This window comes from Pyrus communis, chromosome 16 (genome assembly GCF_963583255.1).
Source record: "Pyrus communis chromosome 16, drPyrComm1.1, whole genome shotgun sequence".
Classification (NCBI taxonomy): Eukaryota; Viridiplantae; Streptophyta; class Magnoliopsida; order Rosales; family Rosaceae; genus Pyrus; species Pyrus communis.
In genome coordinates this window covers 12,361,794-12,380,764 of record NC_084818.1, presented here as the reverse complement: position 1 = coordinate 12,380,764, position 18,971 = coordinate 12,361,794, and the positions used below count along the sequence as shown (strand labels likewise).

Sequence of the window (18,971 nt, the reverse complement as noted above, 5' to 3'; positions counted from 1 at the left end):
ATAGTTGTGGGAAGGTGGGTATGCAACTAAGAACCTAAGATATACTTGATTTGCAATTCCATTACCAAGTTTAATAAACCAACATAGATGAATTGATCCATCATTATTGTTTGTCACATATTTGTAGCTTCATCTTCCATCTTTTCTTTACTTTCTCAATTTCTCTCACACTACAACCTCATTCATCATTCAATGAATTCAGATTTCAAATAAAGACGGATGGCGACTTATTGACTCGAATCCTCACTAACCAACTAGCTTAAATGCCATTGTTTTGCTCAAATTAAATAAATTGTACCCCTCTCTTCCCCCATTTTCCCCGCAATTCACCACCTAAACAATGCAATAAAAAACCAAAAGAAGGGACTTTACACACATATTATTCCAGTCAGAGAGCAAGAAGAAACGTAATAAAATGCTCAAAAGGGTAAACCCCAGCAAGCAATAGAGTATATATTGAATGCCAAATGGCAATTAGGAGTTAAAGGTACCTTAAAAACACATTTCCGGAACGCAGACATCCCTTCTTTTCATTCCCCTAAACCCTAGACTTTCAACACCAAAATCCTCAAATAGTACCAGAATTTTGCAATGTGCAGGAATATAATAATAATAAAAACTTAAACTACAATCAAGCACCATCTATCTAAAACAAAGGGAGAACCCAAACCACAAACAACATTACTATAATCAATTTACCAAACCCCTAAATCTAACAATTTTAACAAATACTATGGCATCAATTGATTTAACCCCATACAAACTTAATTTCTAGCCTTGCGTCTACGAACAGAATAAGTACAATCTTCATAGCCTGCGTCATTAGCAAATAGCGACAGGGTAAGTTACAATTGATGAATAATATTTCGGTTATACAAAGTTTAAAGATGAGTTCTAAGATTATATTTAACATATGAAATCATGTATATATAGATTCTACTAGTTTATATGCATTTGTGCATACAGCACATATACTTTCGCCTCGACTAGTTTATATTCGATTCAAATCACAAGAACCTTTCGCCTCGACTGCCAACGAAGAAAAAAATTAGTCAATGATTAAAAGAGAAACGGACTTTCGTGAAGATTCATCAACAACATCATTAAGGCTTAGCCAATTAAATTCGTAAAACGGAAGTAGAATGCACATAAGAATCTCGAGTCTAATTTAAGAAAAATGAATTATGCTTATGACTTCCCACTGCAAATGTGTCATGCCTGAACGATTGAGCTTAAAATCCTAACACAACAGCAGCAAGGAAAACAGACTCAAAACAAAAATTAACGACAAAATTGAGTTGATGAATCCATTTAAGCACAAAAGTTTAGGCATTTACCAATGGTCCGACTTGAACGGCGTCTCATAAGCTCTAACAAATATTAAACTGTGGATGTCAATGAAAAGGAGGTAAGCACACCTAAGTTTCTATAGTACAGACACCAATCCAACAACTATATTCCATATATTCTCAACTCCAACCTTCAGCATCATGAAATAGTCGGTGCAAAATATTTGATAAAAATGAATAGGCTAAGTATGGGAAAACTTCACTACCATTAATTCAAAACCATTATTTAAAAGGAAATTCAAAATAAAAAACAAAAGAACTCGCCTGGCAAATCCTTCTCCAGGATCTTCCACTCTTCCTGAATTCTCTTTGCCACAGACACAATCGTCGGAGCTTGGGAACTGAATCCTTTGTTCGGAACTGTCACGGAAGTGACCGACTATCAGGACCACGTCATCTTCAAGTGGCTGAGGGCGAAGCAAGGTTGAGATAAACAACAAAGAGCCACAAAGATTTGATCTTTATTAATTTAGCGAAAACCCCAATTCATATAAAACAACAGTTTCCACCACCATATTCATTTCAACAGCAAGCACAGAAATTGCATGTAAAAGAAATTACAAAAAATTGAAGAAATAGAGGTAAGAACAATACCAAATCCAGGCCCACCAGGTCCTGTGCTGCTACTGTACAGTGTAATCAGCTTCTCTGAGACCATTTGTTCCATAAAATCTGGCGCTTTTGAGCTCCAATCTGTGTAAACACTTCTAGAGTTTGAAGGGGTGCAGAGAAAAATGGGTTTAGAAAGCAGGGAAGAAAGTACCAGAAGCTAAAACCCCACTAATCATTTTTTACTTCAGATTCTCAGATTCTGTCACCTTTTCATTGTTTCTCCCCTTTTCTTGTCAGCTCTCAACAAAACAAATATCTTCTGAGTTCTCTTTCTCTCTCTGCAATTCCCACGCCCAGCTCCCTCTCATCTGTCTCTGCCATCCCCCACTCTCACAATCTCACTGAGTCGAAACCCCTAGCTCCCACCTCTCTCCAACCTGTCAGTCCCTCTATCCTCCTCCCCCAACGACGCTCTGACCGAAGCAACAGGCAGTCGTCTCTCCCCGAGTCAAAATTCGCAGCCCTCCTCTCTCTTCCTCTCACCAAATCCCTATCTCTCTCCCTCCCTCCCTCTCTTCTCTCTCTGCTCGCTCACTCTCTCCCGACGGCATGGTCTCACCGAGTCCCACTGCAGCTCAGAATACTTCTCCTCAGTCACTCCAAATTACTAATTGGGTTACACTCCGAAGCCCACATTTTCTACACAATCTAAATCTAACTCTCACTAAGCCACAAACACACAATTCGACATCTCACAAATACTGAAATATAACCATGTCATGTAAGCAATGCAAGATCCATAAACCAAGAATTACAATAAAACAAAATTGAAAAGAAAGCAAGAATTTACAACCAATGTAAACAAACATAAGCACCTATGTGTATTAGACATTTAACCAAATCTCATCAACAAAATTAACTCCCTGTTCACTGACTCATAGTCCACTGCACTCAAATTCATCGTCTAAAATATATAAAATGTGGTAACAAAAACGATGCCTTTCGATATAGAGAATGTTAGGCAACCAAAGATTTAAGATCCAAAAAGTTCCCAATTCCAGCACCTTTATGTGACCAAAAAACTTTACCAAGTGAGCACTGAAGCAGGCTGCTATACATCTACTCATAGTTGACTGAGTTGTCACTGTTTCAAATAAAGAAGAAAGGAAGAAGGATATTCAGTTGCAGTCAGCCATTCTCAGAGAAATCTTACACACCATAGAATTTGAGAAATACTAAGCAGAATTAATGTTAGCTAATGCATACCCCCGCATCAAATCAAGGCAGAACATCTATTTTATATCATAAAACAATGTGTAATCCTTAAAACTAAAGTAGATATATCAGAATCTAGCAATAGCATTTTCCACAACAAATTTTGCAATGATGTCCCGCTGATAAAGCTTAGTTAATGAAATATGCATTGAAAATGCAAACTTTAAAAACATGTCAAGGACTGTAAATACATTATCATCTGAGTGTAACTAAGAAGCAATCTGCAGAATCGACTTCTATAGAATTTGAACTTATGAAATGTGGAGTGGAGACCTGAATGTAACAAATTGGTGTTGAGTGGATAATTCCAAACATAAAAAATTTAGACCACCCAAACGCAAACAGAAGAATTAAATAAAGAATCGAACGCATACGCAATCTAATTAGACAAATAAGTGAACTTTCCCATGCCGAAATCCGAAAGGCCAACAGAAATCTCTCATTACAGCACAGAAGACAAAACTTATAACTAATCAAAATTAGGTGAACCAATTGAAGAGAACATAACTCTTGTAACCAATCAGGAAAAGATGCTTTTAAATCCCAGAAAAAAAATTAAGAAGAGTTTTTAGAAAACCATCATTTCAATTATTTTACAGTCTTACATTTGGGATTAAACAGAAAATATAACTAAAAATGCCAACTTTCTCAGAAAAAAAAACTACAGCTATTTTTTACAAATTTCCATCACCCAACACTGAAAAATGAGAATCACGAAGCAACGAAGAACGGAACAAGTGAGAACCGAAACGTTAAAAACAACACGTACCATTTCAAAGACCAAAAATCCTGCGAGGAAAAAAAAATCCCAGAAAATCAGTAAATCAGCACTCCCTGCAAAACCCCAAAATCAGAAAATTAGAAAAGAACCCAAACTCAGTGGCATGGTCCTCGTTTCTCCATTAATCAGAAGCTGATGACCTAATGAAAAAGAACCCAAAACAGACTGCTTAAATTATGGAAAGTGCTTATAAAGCTCATGAACAACTTTCAGAGCCTGCATAGAAATGGTATAGCGCAGATAACAATAGACAATAAAACTATGCACAGCATAACCTAAATCCGATAAGTTGCATTCCACATACACACACAGATATGTCTACATATATATAGATGACCCACAGAGATTAATACCATGCGGAGGTGTGCACGCGCGCGCACACATAAAATATACATGCACACTTAAATTTTTCACACAATAATACTTCACAACATATGTTGCAAGCCAGGACTATTTGGTTGACTCAAATGAAATTGATGGGTTAGAAAAAGAAAAAAATACAAAGACGGATGTTCTTATGTCGTTCTCCTCTTACATCGACAGAACACACACACCTGTGTTTTAATGCTCCAATACTCAATGAGAAGGCACCAGGCAAGAAGAAGCTCAAGGCTAGAATTCCAAAGAGTACAACCTATAAAGCAGACCACAAAAATTAGACAAAACCCAAAAACTAAACAGTTAAAAAAACCCCTAAAATGAAAAATAAAATAAAATAAAACTAAATTTGCAGAAATGTCATAGCTTGTACCCTATCATATCCAAGTTGTCGTACATCCTCGAGCCTTTGCGTTCATGTGTGCCTTCTCAATTTGAGTGTAAACCCCCAAAATAAACTGCAAAATTCTAGAAATGGAAAAATGAACTGCAAACCCGTCAATCATTTCTCAAAATAAACTGCAAATCACAAAATTACCTACTGCAAATCGGCCGGAGAACTCACCAAGAAACAAAGGCTTTTCTGGGCTTAAAATTTCCTTCGAATTGGGACCAAATTCACTGTTTTTCAGCAAGAGGTTGTTGTGCTTTGATAGTTTCTGAGAGAGAGAATCGAAGAGATTTATAACGGCTTGGTGGTTTTATTACATTTCCATGGTGCTCTCCCTCTCTCTGTAGTCATCAATATCTTTCTTACCAAAAACGCCATTTTTAGACCGCAAATGTCTTATATGGTTGGAACTTGGACCAATGTCCCTATCTTTCCAAACAGTTAAAGAAGAACAAATCCATTCAAAAAAAGAAAAGTAAATCACATCCTTCAAAAAGCAGACGGGATTCCATTCTGCAGTCTGTATCCAAAAACAAAGATAACGTCAACTATAATATGAGTCCCCAATTGCAAGGAATATCATCTCTCTCTCTCTCTCTCTCTCTCTCTCTCTCTCTCTCTCTCTCTCTCTCTCTCTCTCTCTCTCTCTCTCTCTCTCTCTCTCTCTCTCTCTCTCTCTCTCTCTCTAGATTTTCTAAAATGGAAAACAATGGTGATAAGTGATTGAATTGAAACCAGAAAGAAACACATTAGACACTCACCTGAGAAATTCGAAGAGCCGCTTCCTTCTTTCTCCTTTGTGGTGAAGATTTTATGAATAAAAGACTGAAACAAAAGGGTAAACACAGAATCCAATTAATTAACAAAATCTGATAAAAAAACACCATTCTGTTTGCCGAAAGATCCTTTTGCTTTTATCCACAAAATAGAAAAGAAGAAGAATTTGGAAACAAAAATAAGAAAAAAGAACCTTCTTTTTTCACGTCTTGATTGCTGACAGTCATTTCCAAAACTGCAACTTTTTCATCAACTGTTATTCACAGACCTTCACAAACCTACAGATAACAGATAAATACTGCAATTAGATCAAAACCCTCCAAACCGCGGATAATTAAATTGCTCCTATTTATTTTAAATCGTCAGAAAAAAAAGTTAGAAAGGAAATTTCATGAATTGGACAAAATAAATTATAGATTAAAAACAAAGGACAGCGTGAGAATATTGGTAAAATATTGAGATTGAACAAACGAATACAATTCCCAGAGAATAAGAATCTAGTTACCTACATCCAAAAAATAGCATCAAACACAAACACCCAAATGCAATTCAGTTTCAGATGACAGAATAAATAGGACATAAATTAGCAGAACTTTGGTGAAGGACTATAATGAGGCAGTTAAGGTTCCAAGCTCTTTGCCTTCTTGAATCAATCAATTATTTTTCAAAACAATCTAAGGTCCACATAAACTTCCATGCTTCTATAGTTTAGAGCTAACTTCTTCTTCTTCTTAAGCCTTTTCCCACCATGTGGTTCGAATTACGAAAATCTATTTTCTTTTTTCAGTTTACACGTGTGTGAAAATCCAAATTCCAACTCACACGATCATAACTGCATAAAAGATAACAAAATTGACTTCCCGAATTCATCAAACATTGAGAATTCATAATAAAATTCTGGGAAACAACTTCAACCTCCACTACACCATTCAAATTCCTAGTCTTTAAATTAAAAACCATAAGATTCCAACTTTCGTCCAAAAAAGAAAGGTAAAACAATAATGTAAAAGAAAAAGCATACATTATCGAACCCAGCAATGTTCTTGTTCTCCGGAAAGAACTCCGCCGGCGATTCTGCAGAAAAATTGAAAGCATGTCTAATGAATATTCAAACACATGCGTACGAGGAGAGAGAGAAACTCTGTTCGAGAACACTATCTCTGGGCTTTCTGGGCGTCTTCGATTGGCGTTACTTAGGCTCCGTCTGGCTCCTGCTGCTCCCTCGAGCTTCCATTTCAAATTCCCAATCAAATCTTCGCCCCCAAAAAAACTGTCGATCCTCTTCGAATAGATCGATCGATTCTAGAGACAGAGAAAGGAGGAGTAAGACGACGGAGCCGAGAGAAGGGAGACGGCGGCGAGAGGAGGATAGGATGGAGGCGAGACCGTCGTTCTCGCGGGGTCTGCGAGACGGAAGAGGCAAGGAGGGTTTGAGAAATCCCTGGAAATCAGCCTACCCCTCAAATCCCGACGGCCCCCATGCTTTTCTCTGACTGTACCCCCTCTCCCACTCATGAAATCGAGGATCCCCATTCCTCCCTCTCCCTCTCTCTCTGTCGCTCTGTCTCCCTCTCCCTCTGTCTCTCTATCTCGATCCCAGAGCGGCATGGCCTCCCATCCCTCCAACAACCCTCTGACCGATGCATCAGCCACAGGACACCCACCCGCACGTCCCTGCCGAAAATCCTCTCCCCTAAATCCCCGCGAACGTCTCCCTCCAACACGTCAACCCTTCCGTCCCCCTTCTGTCTTTCCCCCCGGGTGAAAGGCCACACCCAAAACCCTTTCCAAAGCCAGTGAGCTCCAATTAGGTACGGATGTGAATATACATATAGGTGCTATGGAGACGGGACGGGACGGAATAGAACGGGATGGGACAGGACGGAACGGAGCGAGAGCAAAGATGCCTTTGGATGGAAACAAGGAGGAAGAAGAAGGAGACAGAGAGGTTATAATTTTGTGTTCCACGGATGTGGAACGAGTTGTTCCATGGGGGGTGAGGTGGAACGAAAATTCATCCAAAACTCATCCCGTGGAACAGCTCGTTCCACCCGTTTTAGGCGCACCAAACGTGGGACGGAACGCCTTGTCCCACTCTGTTCCGTCCCGTCCTACGTACCAAACGATACCATAATGATCACTCTCCTAGGTGATGTGGAATGTCACAGTATGACTTGATAAAAATTACAAAAATCAAATTTGTTGCCAACAAAAGAAACATACATGTTTCAAAAGTAATATTGTTCCAAAAATCAATATAACAAAGGTGTTTTCCTAACAATTGACGGGGTTTAGAATGCTTTTCTTAATTATTCACCTTTGGTTTGATTGCATTCAATCCCAAGACCACAATGATGGCAAATGGATAACCGAGCCTTGATCATTGCTACATTTGGATTCGAGCATGTAAAATTGTAAATTGCTTGCTCCAAGTAGTTTGAAGAAAACCAATAACGATATGCAAAAGGAAGAGATCATGAATATACCTCGAGCAAAGTACACAACGTTTGGAGCAAAGGATTGTCAAAAGTGAAGCAACAAATTTTGCTATTCTAACTAATTTATTGACTAGACTAAAACACAAGCTTGTGTAGGCTACACGAATACGAAGGTACTCCTGCACTGCAAATCCTCTAAATCCACTCCTTACGGGAACATGCTGTTACAAACAATCAAAATCGATTGAATTAATACCACGCCTTTTGTTGCTCTGGCAATCAAGTTGGTGCCTGCACATGTAACAACTTGCTGCATCAAAACTGCCATTTATGACTCTGCTACGATGGCTGAATCTGATCTCACCGAAGCATCTGTTGGATGAGCTTATTCATCATAGGAATCCAAAACAATAGACCTATAGTACAGGTGTAAATTACATTAGTTACAGGTAATAAACAAGCACACAATCATGTAGTGCCTGACACTTGGATGAGCTTATTTATCATACTAAAAAATTGGCTCTCGCATCATGAAATCACTTCTAAATTTCTTTAAGCCTTTATGTTATGTACGCTGGTTCATCAAGAACCCACAAGTAAAATCCTTTAAGATGTTGACTAATCACTGCAGATGATTTAAACCAATAGTTCAGTATACAATTGATTTTCTTCTCCAAACCTTCGTCCACTAGTTAAGAGAAAATTAGCCCCTTTATCAGAGAAAATTTTGCAATGCTTAAGCTACCAAAATAAGTGGAATGTCACAAAACTTTTCCCCAATTGACTGAGAATATAAAGCCCCACATTGTTTTCTATCAATCTTACATTTCAATTTATAAAAATCCTATGCCTTTGCACTTGGTTTTTCTATTAGATGCTGTAGAAGCAACATGATATTAGAACAACCAGTTCGTCAGGTTTCAGGTCCAATTTTGTAAAACGTGCTCCACTTCGCAATATAAGGGAGAATATAAATTCATGTGAGCGCATATGTGAGGAGATGTGTTGAGTATATTAACTCTCACATCAGGTATTCTAATGCCTATATTTCAATGTATAAGCTTTTAGGACTCCACCTATTGCCCATTGGTTAATACTTTTCAGTTGGACACACAGGCCTCAACATAATCTTAATAAAAATTTGTGCCAGCAATTCATGCTACCAAAAAAATCAGTGTCACTGAGCAGCAAGACAACTTTTCTTTTCACACAAAATTTTCCAGAGTAATGTCTTTGCTCTATATTCGTCAATATTCTAACTATTAATTAAGCCACAAACACATTGGAAACAGGGTAAGAACAATGTTGTGGCATTGTCTAACAATACGAATTTTCCAACTAAATTTAGACATTGTACTCATAATCAAAGGAGCAAAATTGTGACAATGACCAACACCATTAGAGAAACCTGAAGTAAATATCAAAAAGGCAAATTCATAACCATTTCTTTCAATACTTCTTAACATACACATATAACCATTGCGACTGAACCTCATTTGTCAACCTCCATAGCTTGGGCGGCTTTAGGCTTATTCAGCGCCGTCATTTTGGTCTTGAACTTGTACCCTAGACAAATTCCCATTCCAACTTTAATGAAATATATATTTAGATTTAAATTCTTTTGGGTTCGGATCGAAAATTTTAATGAGAAAATCGAAAATTCCATTCCAACTTGTACCCTAGACGAATCAATTTGCGGTTGTTGACTACGGGCTTTCTTCTGCGACCCAAATAAATGTGCAGTTTCTTGGCCCTTGAAGACTTAATTCTCTTTTTGGGCCGTAAGTGGTTTCATGAGTCGTAAAATTATTTTACGAAAATACCACAACCTTCAAGATTCTAGTTCTTTCCTCGTTAGAGTTCTGAGGCTATTTCAAAAGCTTCCATCTTCCATCGCTCAGCGTGAGGGAGGGAATGTTGGATTGGATCAAGACGCAGAGAGCGGAAGAACCCAGTAAAAGGTTATTAATTTGTTCAATCGAGAAGTTTTAATTTCGGGGTTTTGGGTTTTTGGAATCTGCGCCTTGCTGTTTCTGTCGATTTCAGCTTCGCCAAGCTACGTCAGGTGCAAGTATTTGATCTCCGAAGTCCCAACATTGCAGATGATTGTCATCCAAAGAGAGACTATAATTTTGGATACAGAAATCGGCCCATTAATCAGGTATTTATAAGGAGGCGAAATAGAATTCCAAATTTCTGGAAAAAGTACGTTTTGCTTCTGGTTATCGATGAGATGTTTTTTATTTTTCTGTTTAGGGTTCTTTTGATTGCATTGAAATGTAGCTGTAATGATCGTTGAATTCCCTCAACTGGGTAGTATCGAATCGTATCAAATTCTGCGTGTATGGACTCTGTTTGGATGCTCGCAAAGTTATGTGGGTATTGGAAATTCAGTTTGGAACTGAGAATTTGGAGTTGTTTTCTATGTCGGTTATGAGTTTGACAATTTGAGGCTAAGAAAGAATTAGAGTATACTTATTAAGTTGAGTTAGGAGGATTGCGGTCTCGAAAATTAAGAAGGGCTACTGCTATATAATGGCACTTGCATTTGTTTTGAACCTACAAAATATTTGGCCCTTTTCTGTACTGAAGTCCGATGACCTGAAAGTATCGAATGAGTTGGTGCGCAAACTCGGAATACCTGAACGCACGAAACAATTTGTTTACGCAGTTCATTAGCCTGAAACTCGGTCTGTAATTTACATACTTTCTGCTCAAAGTTTATCCGAGTGGTCAGCAACGGATGCTGATTGTCTAATTAGGGAGATTAGACCTGATGCTGTCATTGCCCAGGTGGGCCATTCAACTCTGACTGAAATTCAATCCGAAGAAAGTGTATTATGTGATGGTTTTGATAAATCATTTCCCACTTCAACGTTAGGAGTTCTCAAACGATGTTTTTTAGAGAAGGTTAACAAGGAGAGGTATGAAGATATTGCAGGAAACTTGGTTTTACAAAAGATTTTTGGGGTTGGTTTTCATGGACATTTTTTGGCAGCCAAGAGGGTGGCTCAGGAGGTTGGATCATCATTCTTGGTGTTTGAATTGCCATTTGTAAAAAGTTCTGGTGCGGAGAATACCCCAGGTGAACTTGAAGCAGTGAGCAAGTTCCAGGGTTTAGTGGCTTGGTTCCACAGAAAGTGGTTTAGTTGCTGCATTGAGTTCGATGAGGTTATACATAACCAATGATTTACAATCACAGATGGTTAAGTTATTATCCCGGTATATTGATTTATCAATATCGAGGCTAAGTCCATCAACTTCTGTTTCTAAGGTGGCGTCAAAAGAAATTCAGCTGGAATCCAATTATGAGGCCCCAAAGTTTGCTCAGTCGATTTATCCATATCTTTTGGATCTACATAATATTTTTTCTGATCTCCCAGCAATGGGAAAGACTCTAGCTAATGCTCAAAAGATGCTCTACAATGTGAACAGATGTGAAGCTGTAGATACCAATGTTATATCTGAATTCTATGCCCTTCAGATTGCAATCAAGGGGCTGAGAATTTCTCTGACCAATGCCGGTCACCTTCCCATTAATAAAATGAGGGAGCCGAGCTTAAATCAGGCTAAGCTTTCCGATCTTCCAGTTGAGGACAAGTCACATGCTCTGCTGGTAGAGGCCCTTCGTCGCCAGACTAAGAAGTTCGAGACCATAGTGGCAGTAGTGGATGCTAGTGGCTTAGCAGGTCTTAGAAAACACTGGAACACTCATGTCCCTTTAGAATTAGAGGTCAAGGAAATGGTCGGAAAGCTTGTTACTGATTGTGAGGGTGAGGGGGAAATGTCAAATGATACTGACAGGAAAAGACTGCTAACTGATAAACCTTTGGTGGCAGTAGGGGCAGGGGCAACAGCAGTTTGAGGAGCATCTTCACTCTCCAAAGCTGCGACACTCAAATTTCCTGCTTCAACCTTGATGAAAGTGGTGACTTTCAAAGTTCCAGCTTCACTTAAACTCTTTCTAAGACAAACCCATAAGACGGTGGGATTTGCTCTTAGTAAGACGCTTGGCCCCTAAAAAATGGTAGCTCCAGGTGTCAAATCAACAACTTTACTGAAAACAACTGCTTCTGCTGAGAAGATCCGAGTAGCTGCCCATAGTGTTATAGGTGCTGCAGAGAAGACTAGCTTTTCAGCCATGAGAACAGCATTCTATCAAATAATGAGGAAACGACATATCCGGAAAATTGGTGTCCTACCGTGGGCTACCTTTGGGTGTAGTATTGCAACTTGCGCCGGATTGGTTGCGTACGGAGATGGGATTGAATGTGCTGCTGAATCTCTACCTGCAGCTCCATCATTTGCCAGTTTGGGTCCCGGGATTCAAAGTTTACACCTCGCATCTCAGGAAATATCACTGAGAGATAGCATGAAATTACAAAAATCTATTGAGTCCCTCATGTACAGATTGAAGAAAGTCAGAACTCAGTAGTAAGAATGCAATTCTTATCTTATTTGTATAGTAATCGTTGCTCTTTTCAAAGTGGTTGATGGATAAAAGATAAGACTTCATGGAACTTACTGTAATTGTAGAGTGTATAACAATCTTCGTAGAAAACTGAAAGAAAAAGTGTCTAGAGAAGGGGTTCTTTGTATCGTCATTTGTGTGTTTTCCATGTTCTGTATTGGGAATCTGTTGCCTATACGCAAATTTTGCAGGACTCTTTTCGAGTTTAATGTAAGTATTGTGCGTTCTTTTGGCCGGAGTTAGCTTAAAAAAGAATGACGGTGAATACATTTATATGTGAACAAAGAGTTCTCTATATATATTTGAGCAATACACATGCAATCTCACAAACCTAGTACTCCTCTCTCACACGCTTTGGTACTTAGCTTTGATTGCATATTATATATATTGTACTCTGTAACATGTATTAACAAGGTGAGTTTCACACTGTCGTAGGCTGTATCATTCATTGTTTTGTGCCTGTTTCTCTTTGCTTTACTGTTTTTTGCTCTGTTTTGGGAGATTCATGTGGTGCCTATTAAGGTTATCGTTTCTGTATAAATATATTTCTCAATTCTTATATAGTGTGTGGTGGTTGTTTGGGCAGCAGGTGCAGTTCATGCACAAGCAAAGGTGGAGGCTGTGTAAATGTAGGGATACCGTCCCAAGAAAGGTAAGTTTGCGATTTTTCGTCTTGAGTAGAACAAATCCATGTAAACACAGTAATTTCCTGCTTATGGTTTAATTTGTGTTAATATGGTGCTTAACGAACACTGTGTTGATATAGTTAAAAGTAAAATCACATTCGTTGGAGTTCATTTATCTTTGTGAACAACTTTTTCGTACAAGTGATATTGGAATCGAACTCAAGAATTTGCGTGCTAGAATCTCGTTTCAGTTTCTGTTTTTACATGCAGCACATCGTCGAAGACAGAGATCATTCTGGTGGGTTCATGGATTTGTATCTCAACATTTTGTGTCCAAAAGATTCATATATTGACCAACTTCACAAAGATGCTCAACTCAAATTATTTGTATCTACCTGGATTTTCTTTTATTTTTATAGTAATTGTAAGGACAAATCAAGTTTTATTTTTATTGTTATTATTTTTTTCTGAATAAACGATATTACCTACACTAAGAAGGTAAATCGAATATGAGACATTTCACTTATAAGTGAAGATGAATACCGATAAATCGTAGTATTAAGTGACATAATAGATCGAGATTAAATACTAAATCGTACGGGCGCACTTTTTTAGTTTTTGGTATAGAAACGGCGCCGTAACGATTGCAAATGATGAAAATGTCTCAACTTCAGTTGGCCACTTGGCCCCACTCACATTCATTCCAAACAACAAAATTCAATACAAATATCTCACCAATGAACTCCAAACCAATGGCCCAGCTCATTCAAAACAAAGGAAATTTAGTAAGCTGGTCAAAATTTTCACAACTAAATAAATACAAGAATGATTTAATTGTTACTTAGTTTAATATCCTTGACTCTTGTGATGTTTTTGATAGATTAATGCTGGATTTGTTTCTCTATAAATAATAAATAAAAACAAACAGTGTTAGCATCCTCGGATTTTTGAGCCATTTTTTCAACTATCACGTTCTTTTTTCTCTGATTTTTTCGATTTGGGTTTCGTTTAGAATTCAAATTCTGGGGTTTGTGAGGCAACAACGTTGGATATTGTGAGGATTTTGATCCGATCAAGAAAGGGAGGATAAAGACGTAGAGAGAAAGAAACCCAGAAAAAGGGTTTTGAGCATTGGAGAAGCAGCTGAAAGGTTTAAAAACTTTTGTTTTTGGGTCTACTGAAAAAGTGCTTACTGAGTTTTGGTGCTTATAGCTTTTCCGGTGAGCTGTGAAGGTTTTGCTTTACTGAGTTTTGGGTTTTGGTGTTTTCAGCTTCCCCAAGTTGGTTGAGGTACTGAAAGAACTTTTAAAGCTGTTTCTGGTTCATTTCATTATTTTCTAGTACTAGTTTAGTGGATAGAGAGAAAATGCTAATGCCCAAATATATATTTATAGTCGAGTTTATTTTTCGGTCTTATGATTCTAAGGAAATGAGATTCAACAGATAATTTCTATTTCGATAAATTTTCAGGAGGTTTTGAAGTTTAGTGGGCGAGAAGTCAGAGGAATCTGGATTTAGTTGAGGTTGGTTTTCTTTAGAGGCAGAGATTGAAAAAGGGACTTCTGGTTTATATTGATACCGTGGCATTGAGATGGGGGGTCAATGCTTCAAACTCATACCATGTTGCTGGAATTCACAAATGAAGGCAGCGGTTCTCGAAACTCCTGATATTGGTGGGTTAAAATATGTCTTTTCTTGGCTGTTTTGATGTAGAAGCAGATTATGATGCTTGTGGATGGTTCTCCTTTAATACAGATAATGAGGAGAAGAGTGAGGTTGATAACTTACCTGCATTTCATGAATTCACATTTGAGCAACTTAAAAATGCAACATCTGGTTTTGCCGTGGAGTACATTGTGTCTAAGCAAGGAGAGAAGGCTCCAAATATTGTTTATAAAGGGAAACTTGAAAATCAGAAGAGAATTGCTGTTAAGCGCTTCAATAGGTTGGCCTGGCCCGATGCTCAGCAATTTGTGGTAGGCATACTTTTATGTATCATAAAACTCTAATCCAGATGCTTTGGTGACGAAAACTAGTCTACATTTTCTGCAGAACTATTGTTTCTATCTTTATGTTTTACACTAATGTAATTTTCTGTTGAGATCTTATGTGGTTTGCAACTCAGGTCATAGGGTGCTTTTGGCATATAGAATCATGAATGCATTGCTGTATTTCTCTATGACTGAAATTTACAGTTATTTTTGGACCAAATGATTCCTCATCAAACGTTTTATCTGCTCCACTAAAGGAAGCACGTCATTTTCTGTCTTCTCTATGTACAACCACTATTCTGAGACGATTTTCATTTGCCCCAACTGCAGGAGGAAGCAAGATTGGTCGGTCACCTCCGCAACCATAGATTGGTCAATTTGCTTGGTTGTTGTTGTGAAGGTGATGAAAGGTTGCTTGTGGCGGAATATATGCCCAATGAAACACTTGCAAAGCATCTTTTTCATTGTAAGGCTTGCTCCTTTACTAGGTTTTTGGTTACTGATCTATGTTGTACTCATTTTTACGGTTGGATATCGGATCCATTTGGTCTTGCAATTGCCCTGCTTAATAGTTTCACTTTGGGTTTTCATTCAAAAAGGATATATTAGGATATTAAGCATCACATTTATTTTAGAAATGAGGGTCACATATTATGTTAGAACTTCAAACTATAAATGTCTCTCTTCTGGTATAATTTATCACTTCTTCACCCTGAATTCCATTGCCAAATTTTACTTAAGAGATGTTGGTGTGGGGATCTACATTGAGACAATGGTTGAGGGTTATTACTCCCTCCCCCCTTTTGGGTGTTAGAAACTTTTGTTAATACTAACTTTCGTTTATAGCACAGGTTCATGTTTGACAACTGAGTGGTCTTGTTTCAGTTTTGCCATCTTCTCGAATTTCGCTAATGTTTCCGCTGATGAGTACTGTGCTATTGTTTAGTGGAAAATAACTTTACTACCTTCTTGAATCATCAGGGGATACACAGCCTATGAAATGGGTAATGCGATTAAGAGTTGTGTTACATCTTGCACAGGCTCTAGAATACTGCACAAGTAAGGGGCGTGCGCTTTATCACGACCTTAATGGTTACAGAATTTTATTTGATGAGGTAACTATATTTTGACTCCATCTGTTTGGTATCCTTTCCTAAGTATATTCTAATTGTATTCGTTTACTTTATTCATTATAATTTTTCAGGATGGCAAGCCTAGACTATCCACCTTTGGACTGATGAAAAATAGTAGGGATGGGAAGAGTTATAGTACAAATCTGGCATTTACTCCTCCTGAATATATTAGGACTGGTAGGTAGATCATGGAAAAAAAAAGCGGCGTTTTTCTCCAAACAAGTTTATGATTTACTTGACAAGCATCCTTTAAGTATGTAGTTCAGCAATTATTATACACTGCACATCCCTTGTCTTGCAGGGAGAGTAACACCAGAAAGTGCAATATATAGCTTTGGGACTCTCTTGATTGATCTTCTCAGCGGAAAGCATATCCCCCCTAGCCATGTAAGTAATTGTTCCAGTGGTGAACGGAACAAAAATAAAGAAAAAACCATTTGTAGGAAAAGATAAATTAGGTAAACTCCTGTAAAGATGTAATGATTACTCTTTTACCTAAGATAAAAAATAGTTTACTTTCAATTGTTTAAGTGATTGTTCGAGTGGTGAACGGAACAAAATAAAGAAAAAACCATTTGTAGGAAAAGATAAATTAGGGAAACTCTTGTAAAGATCTAATGATTACTCTTTTACCTACAATAAAATATTGTTTACTTTCAATTGTTATGAAATCTGCGTGAGAATTTATCCTTCTTAGGATATGTAAACACAAAGTAAGTAAATGTATTCATCTGGTGGTTGATCATTATGTGCCAGGCCCTAGACCTGATTCGAGACAGAAATCTTCAGATGCTGACAGATTCTTGCTTGGAAGTACAGCTTTCTAATGATGATGGTACTGAGTTGGCACGCTTGGCTTCACGATGTTTACAATCTGAACCCCGAGAGCGACCAAATCCAAAGTCATTAGTTGCTTCTTTGACTCCTCTTCAGAAAGAAACTGAGGTTAGTTCTTTCTCCTCTGTTTCTCTACTTAAGCATTCTATTCCCAACTTTACCTGGGGAGCATAGTTTGACTATTTAAAATCTTCACACAATTGTTTCTAGATTTATATCTTGGGGCAGTCTTGTAAGCAATATATTCATATGTTGTCTTCTTTTCACCGAACTCAATCTGAGCTAATGGTGTAAGCTCATATTTACTGATTCATTATTTGTTAATACTGAACCTTGTACCAAGCGGAAATATTTGAAAAATTGGGAAAGGGATATGACTCTAATTTGTTATTAGTGAGGACTTGAGAGAGCTACACTTTTGTTTAGTGCCTTTCATGGTGAATGATACTGTGTAAAATATCAATCTCTTATGCCCCGAACTTGAGGGTAGTTAATTACAAGGGTTTTCAGTGATACCGTACTTGTTAGGTGCCAATTAGAAGCACTCAGATCTGCACCATCGTAGTAGTTTAATCATATATAGATGCTTAACATGATGCTGGTTGCTGTATCCTGGACTTCCTTTATTCTTTTTGCTCACCTCTGCAGGTTCCTTCTTCTGTTTTGATGGGTATCCCACACGGTACCTCCTGGTCTTCTCTTTCACCACTCGGCGAAGCCTGCACAAGAAGGGATTTGACTGCTATACATGAGATCCTAGAGAGTATCGGCTATAAAGATGATGGAATGACAAATGAGGTTCTATATTCGCTTAATTGATGGAGAAAAATCTAAGTTGTGTTGTGTACATATTTAGCCTTCTCAATAGTTTGGTTGTGTTACTGAAACATTTTCTCTCTTACGTTCCACTACAGCTCTCGTTCCAAATGTGGACTGACCAAATGCAGGAATCATTAGATTCAAAGAAAAAGGGGGATTCTGCTTTTAAGCACAAGGACTTCAGAACCACGATTGAGTGTTATTCACAGGTTAGGTTCTTATTATGATACTTGTGAGAGTTGCTTTCATGTTCATACCGATATCCGAATATGACCTTCAATAGGATGTTCTTTGTCTGACCTGTTAAAATAAATTACTAGCACAGCTTCGTACAAAGTTTGTTTGGTGTTGCATCTTATGTTCTAATTCTTGATAGAAGAAACGAAATTGGTAGTTTAAGGTACCTTAAGAGTATCTGAACCTTGTAACTCTACTTGCATGACCAATAAAAAAGAACAAAACTGAAAGAAAGAAAAAATTATTAAATCCCGAATTGCTGCTTTCTCTGCATTTGTTATCGTTGCCAACTGTTTTATTTTGCTTGCAGTTCATTGATGTTGGAACGATGGTTTCTCCAACAATTTTTGCCCGGTGTAGTTTGTCTTATCTCATGAGTGACAAGCCTCAGAAAGCTCTAAACGATGCAATGCAAGCACAAGTAGTCTCCCCAGTTTGGCACATTGCGTGTTATCTTCAGGCTGTTGCCCTTTCGACACTTGGAATGGACATTGAAACTCAAGCAGCACTTAAGGAGGGTACTACGCTTGAATCCAAAAGGAGTAAAGCAGTTGGACAAAAGTGAAAATCTAGGCCGGTCGACCAGCTGCCCAGTTTTCCACTTCTTTCGGTTTGGCTCTTAGCATATATGGCGTCGATCGATCATAAGGTTTAAGACCACTGGAGCCAAAGCTTCATCATTTCCATGGGATTAGATTTTGGTCATTTTCCTTGTATTGGAATTGTTTTATTTGATTTGCTTTCTTATGTGTCAATTCGAGTATATGAATTCCTTTGACAAAATGGAAAGCAAAAATAGAAAGTTTGTTAAAAACAGTGGAAGGGAGGAAATCGTTCAGAAGCTTTATAATTTGTGTACAGAAAGCATATAGGATTCCTACTTGGATAAATAAATAATAATTATTAGTTTTTCAAA

The 18,971-nt window shown here is 37.9% G+C and overlaps 1 protein-coding gene, 1 long non-coding RNA gene and 1 pseudogene across 9 annotated transcripts; 2 read left to right on the top strand and 1 right to left on the bottom strand.

Moving 5' to 3' along the window:
• Window positions 1-908: 908 nt before the first annotated feature.
• Window positions 909-7,278, bottom strand: LOC137720602 (uncharacterized). Of its 8 annotated transcripts, none has more exons than XR_011066557.1 (10): window positions 6,644-7,278; window positions 6,525-6,577; window positions 5,697-5,781; window positions 4,901-5,551; window positions 4,709-4,822; window positions 4,512-4,591; window positions 3,946-4,010; window positions 1,944-3,045; window positions 1,614-1,756; window positions 909-1,029 (listed from the first exon to the last, which is right to left on the bottom strand). It is a non-coding gene; the product is annotated as an uncharacterized lncRNA (long non-coding RNA). The 8 variants fall into 8 exon arrangements; XR_011066556.1 differs by having other exon boundaries at window positions 4,709-4,803; XR_011066558.1 differs by having other exon boundaries at window positions 4,709-4,793.
• Window positions 7,279-9,911: 2,633 nt separating this feature from the next.
• LOC137719441 (uncharacterized) lies at window positions 9,912-12,519 on the top strand (annotated as a pseudogene).
• A 1,286-nt stretch (window positions 12,520-13,805) lies between these two features.
• On the top strand, window positions 13,806-18,971 carry LOC137719643 (serine/threonine-protein kinase BSK3-like). Its single transcript, XM_068458679.1, has 11 exons — window positions 13,806-14,328; window positions 14,509-14,711; window positions 14,794-15,014; window positions 15,360-15,495; window positions 16,011-16,144; window positions 16,234-16,339; window positions 16,464-16,549; window positions 16,919-17,107; window positions 17,648-17,797; window positions 17,914-18,027; window positions 18,366-18,971. The coding sequence occupies exons 2-11, from the start codon at window positions 14,630-14,632 to the stop codon at window positions 18,618-18,620; spliced, it is 1,473 nt and encodes a 490-aa protein (XP_068314780.1). The 5' UTR covers window positions 13,806-14,328; window positions 14,509-14,629; the 3' UTR covers window positions 18,621-18,971.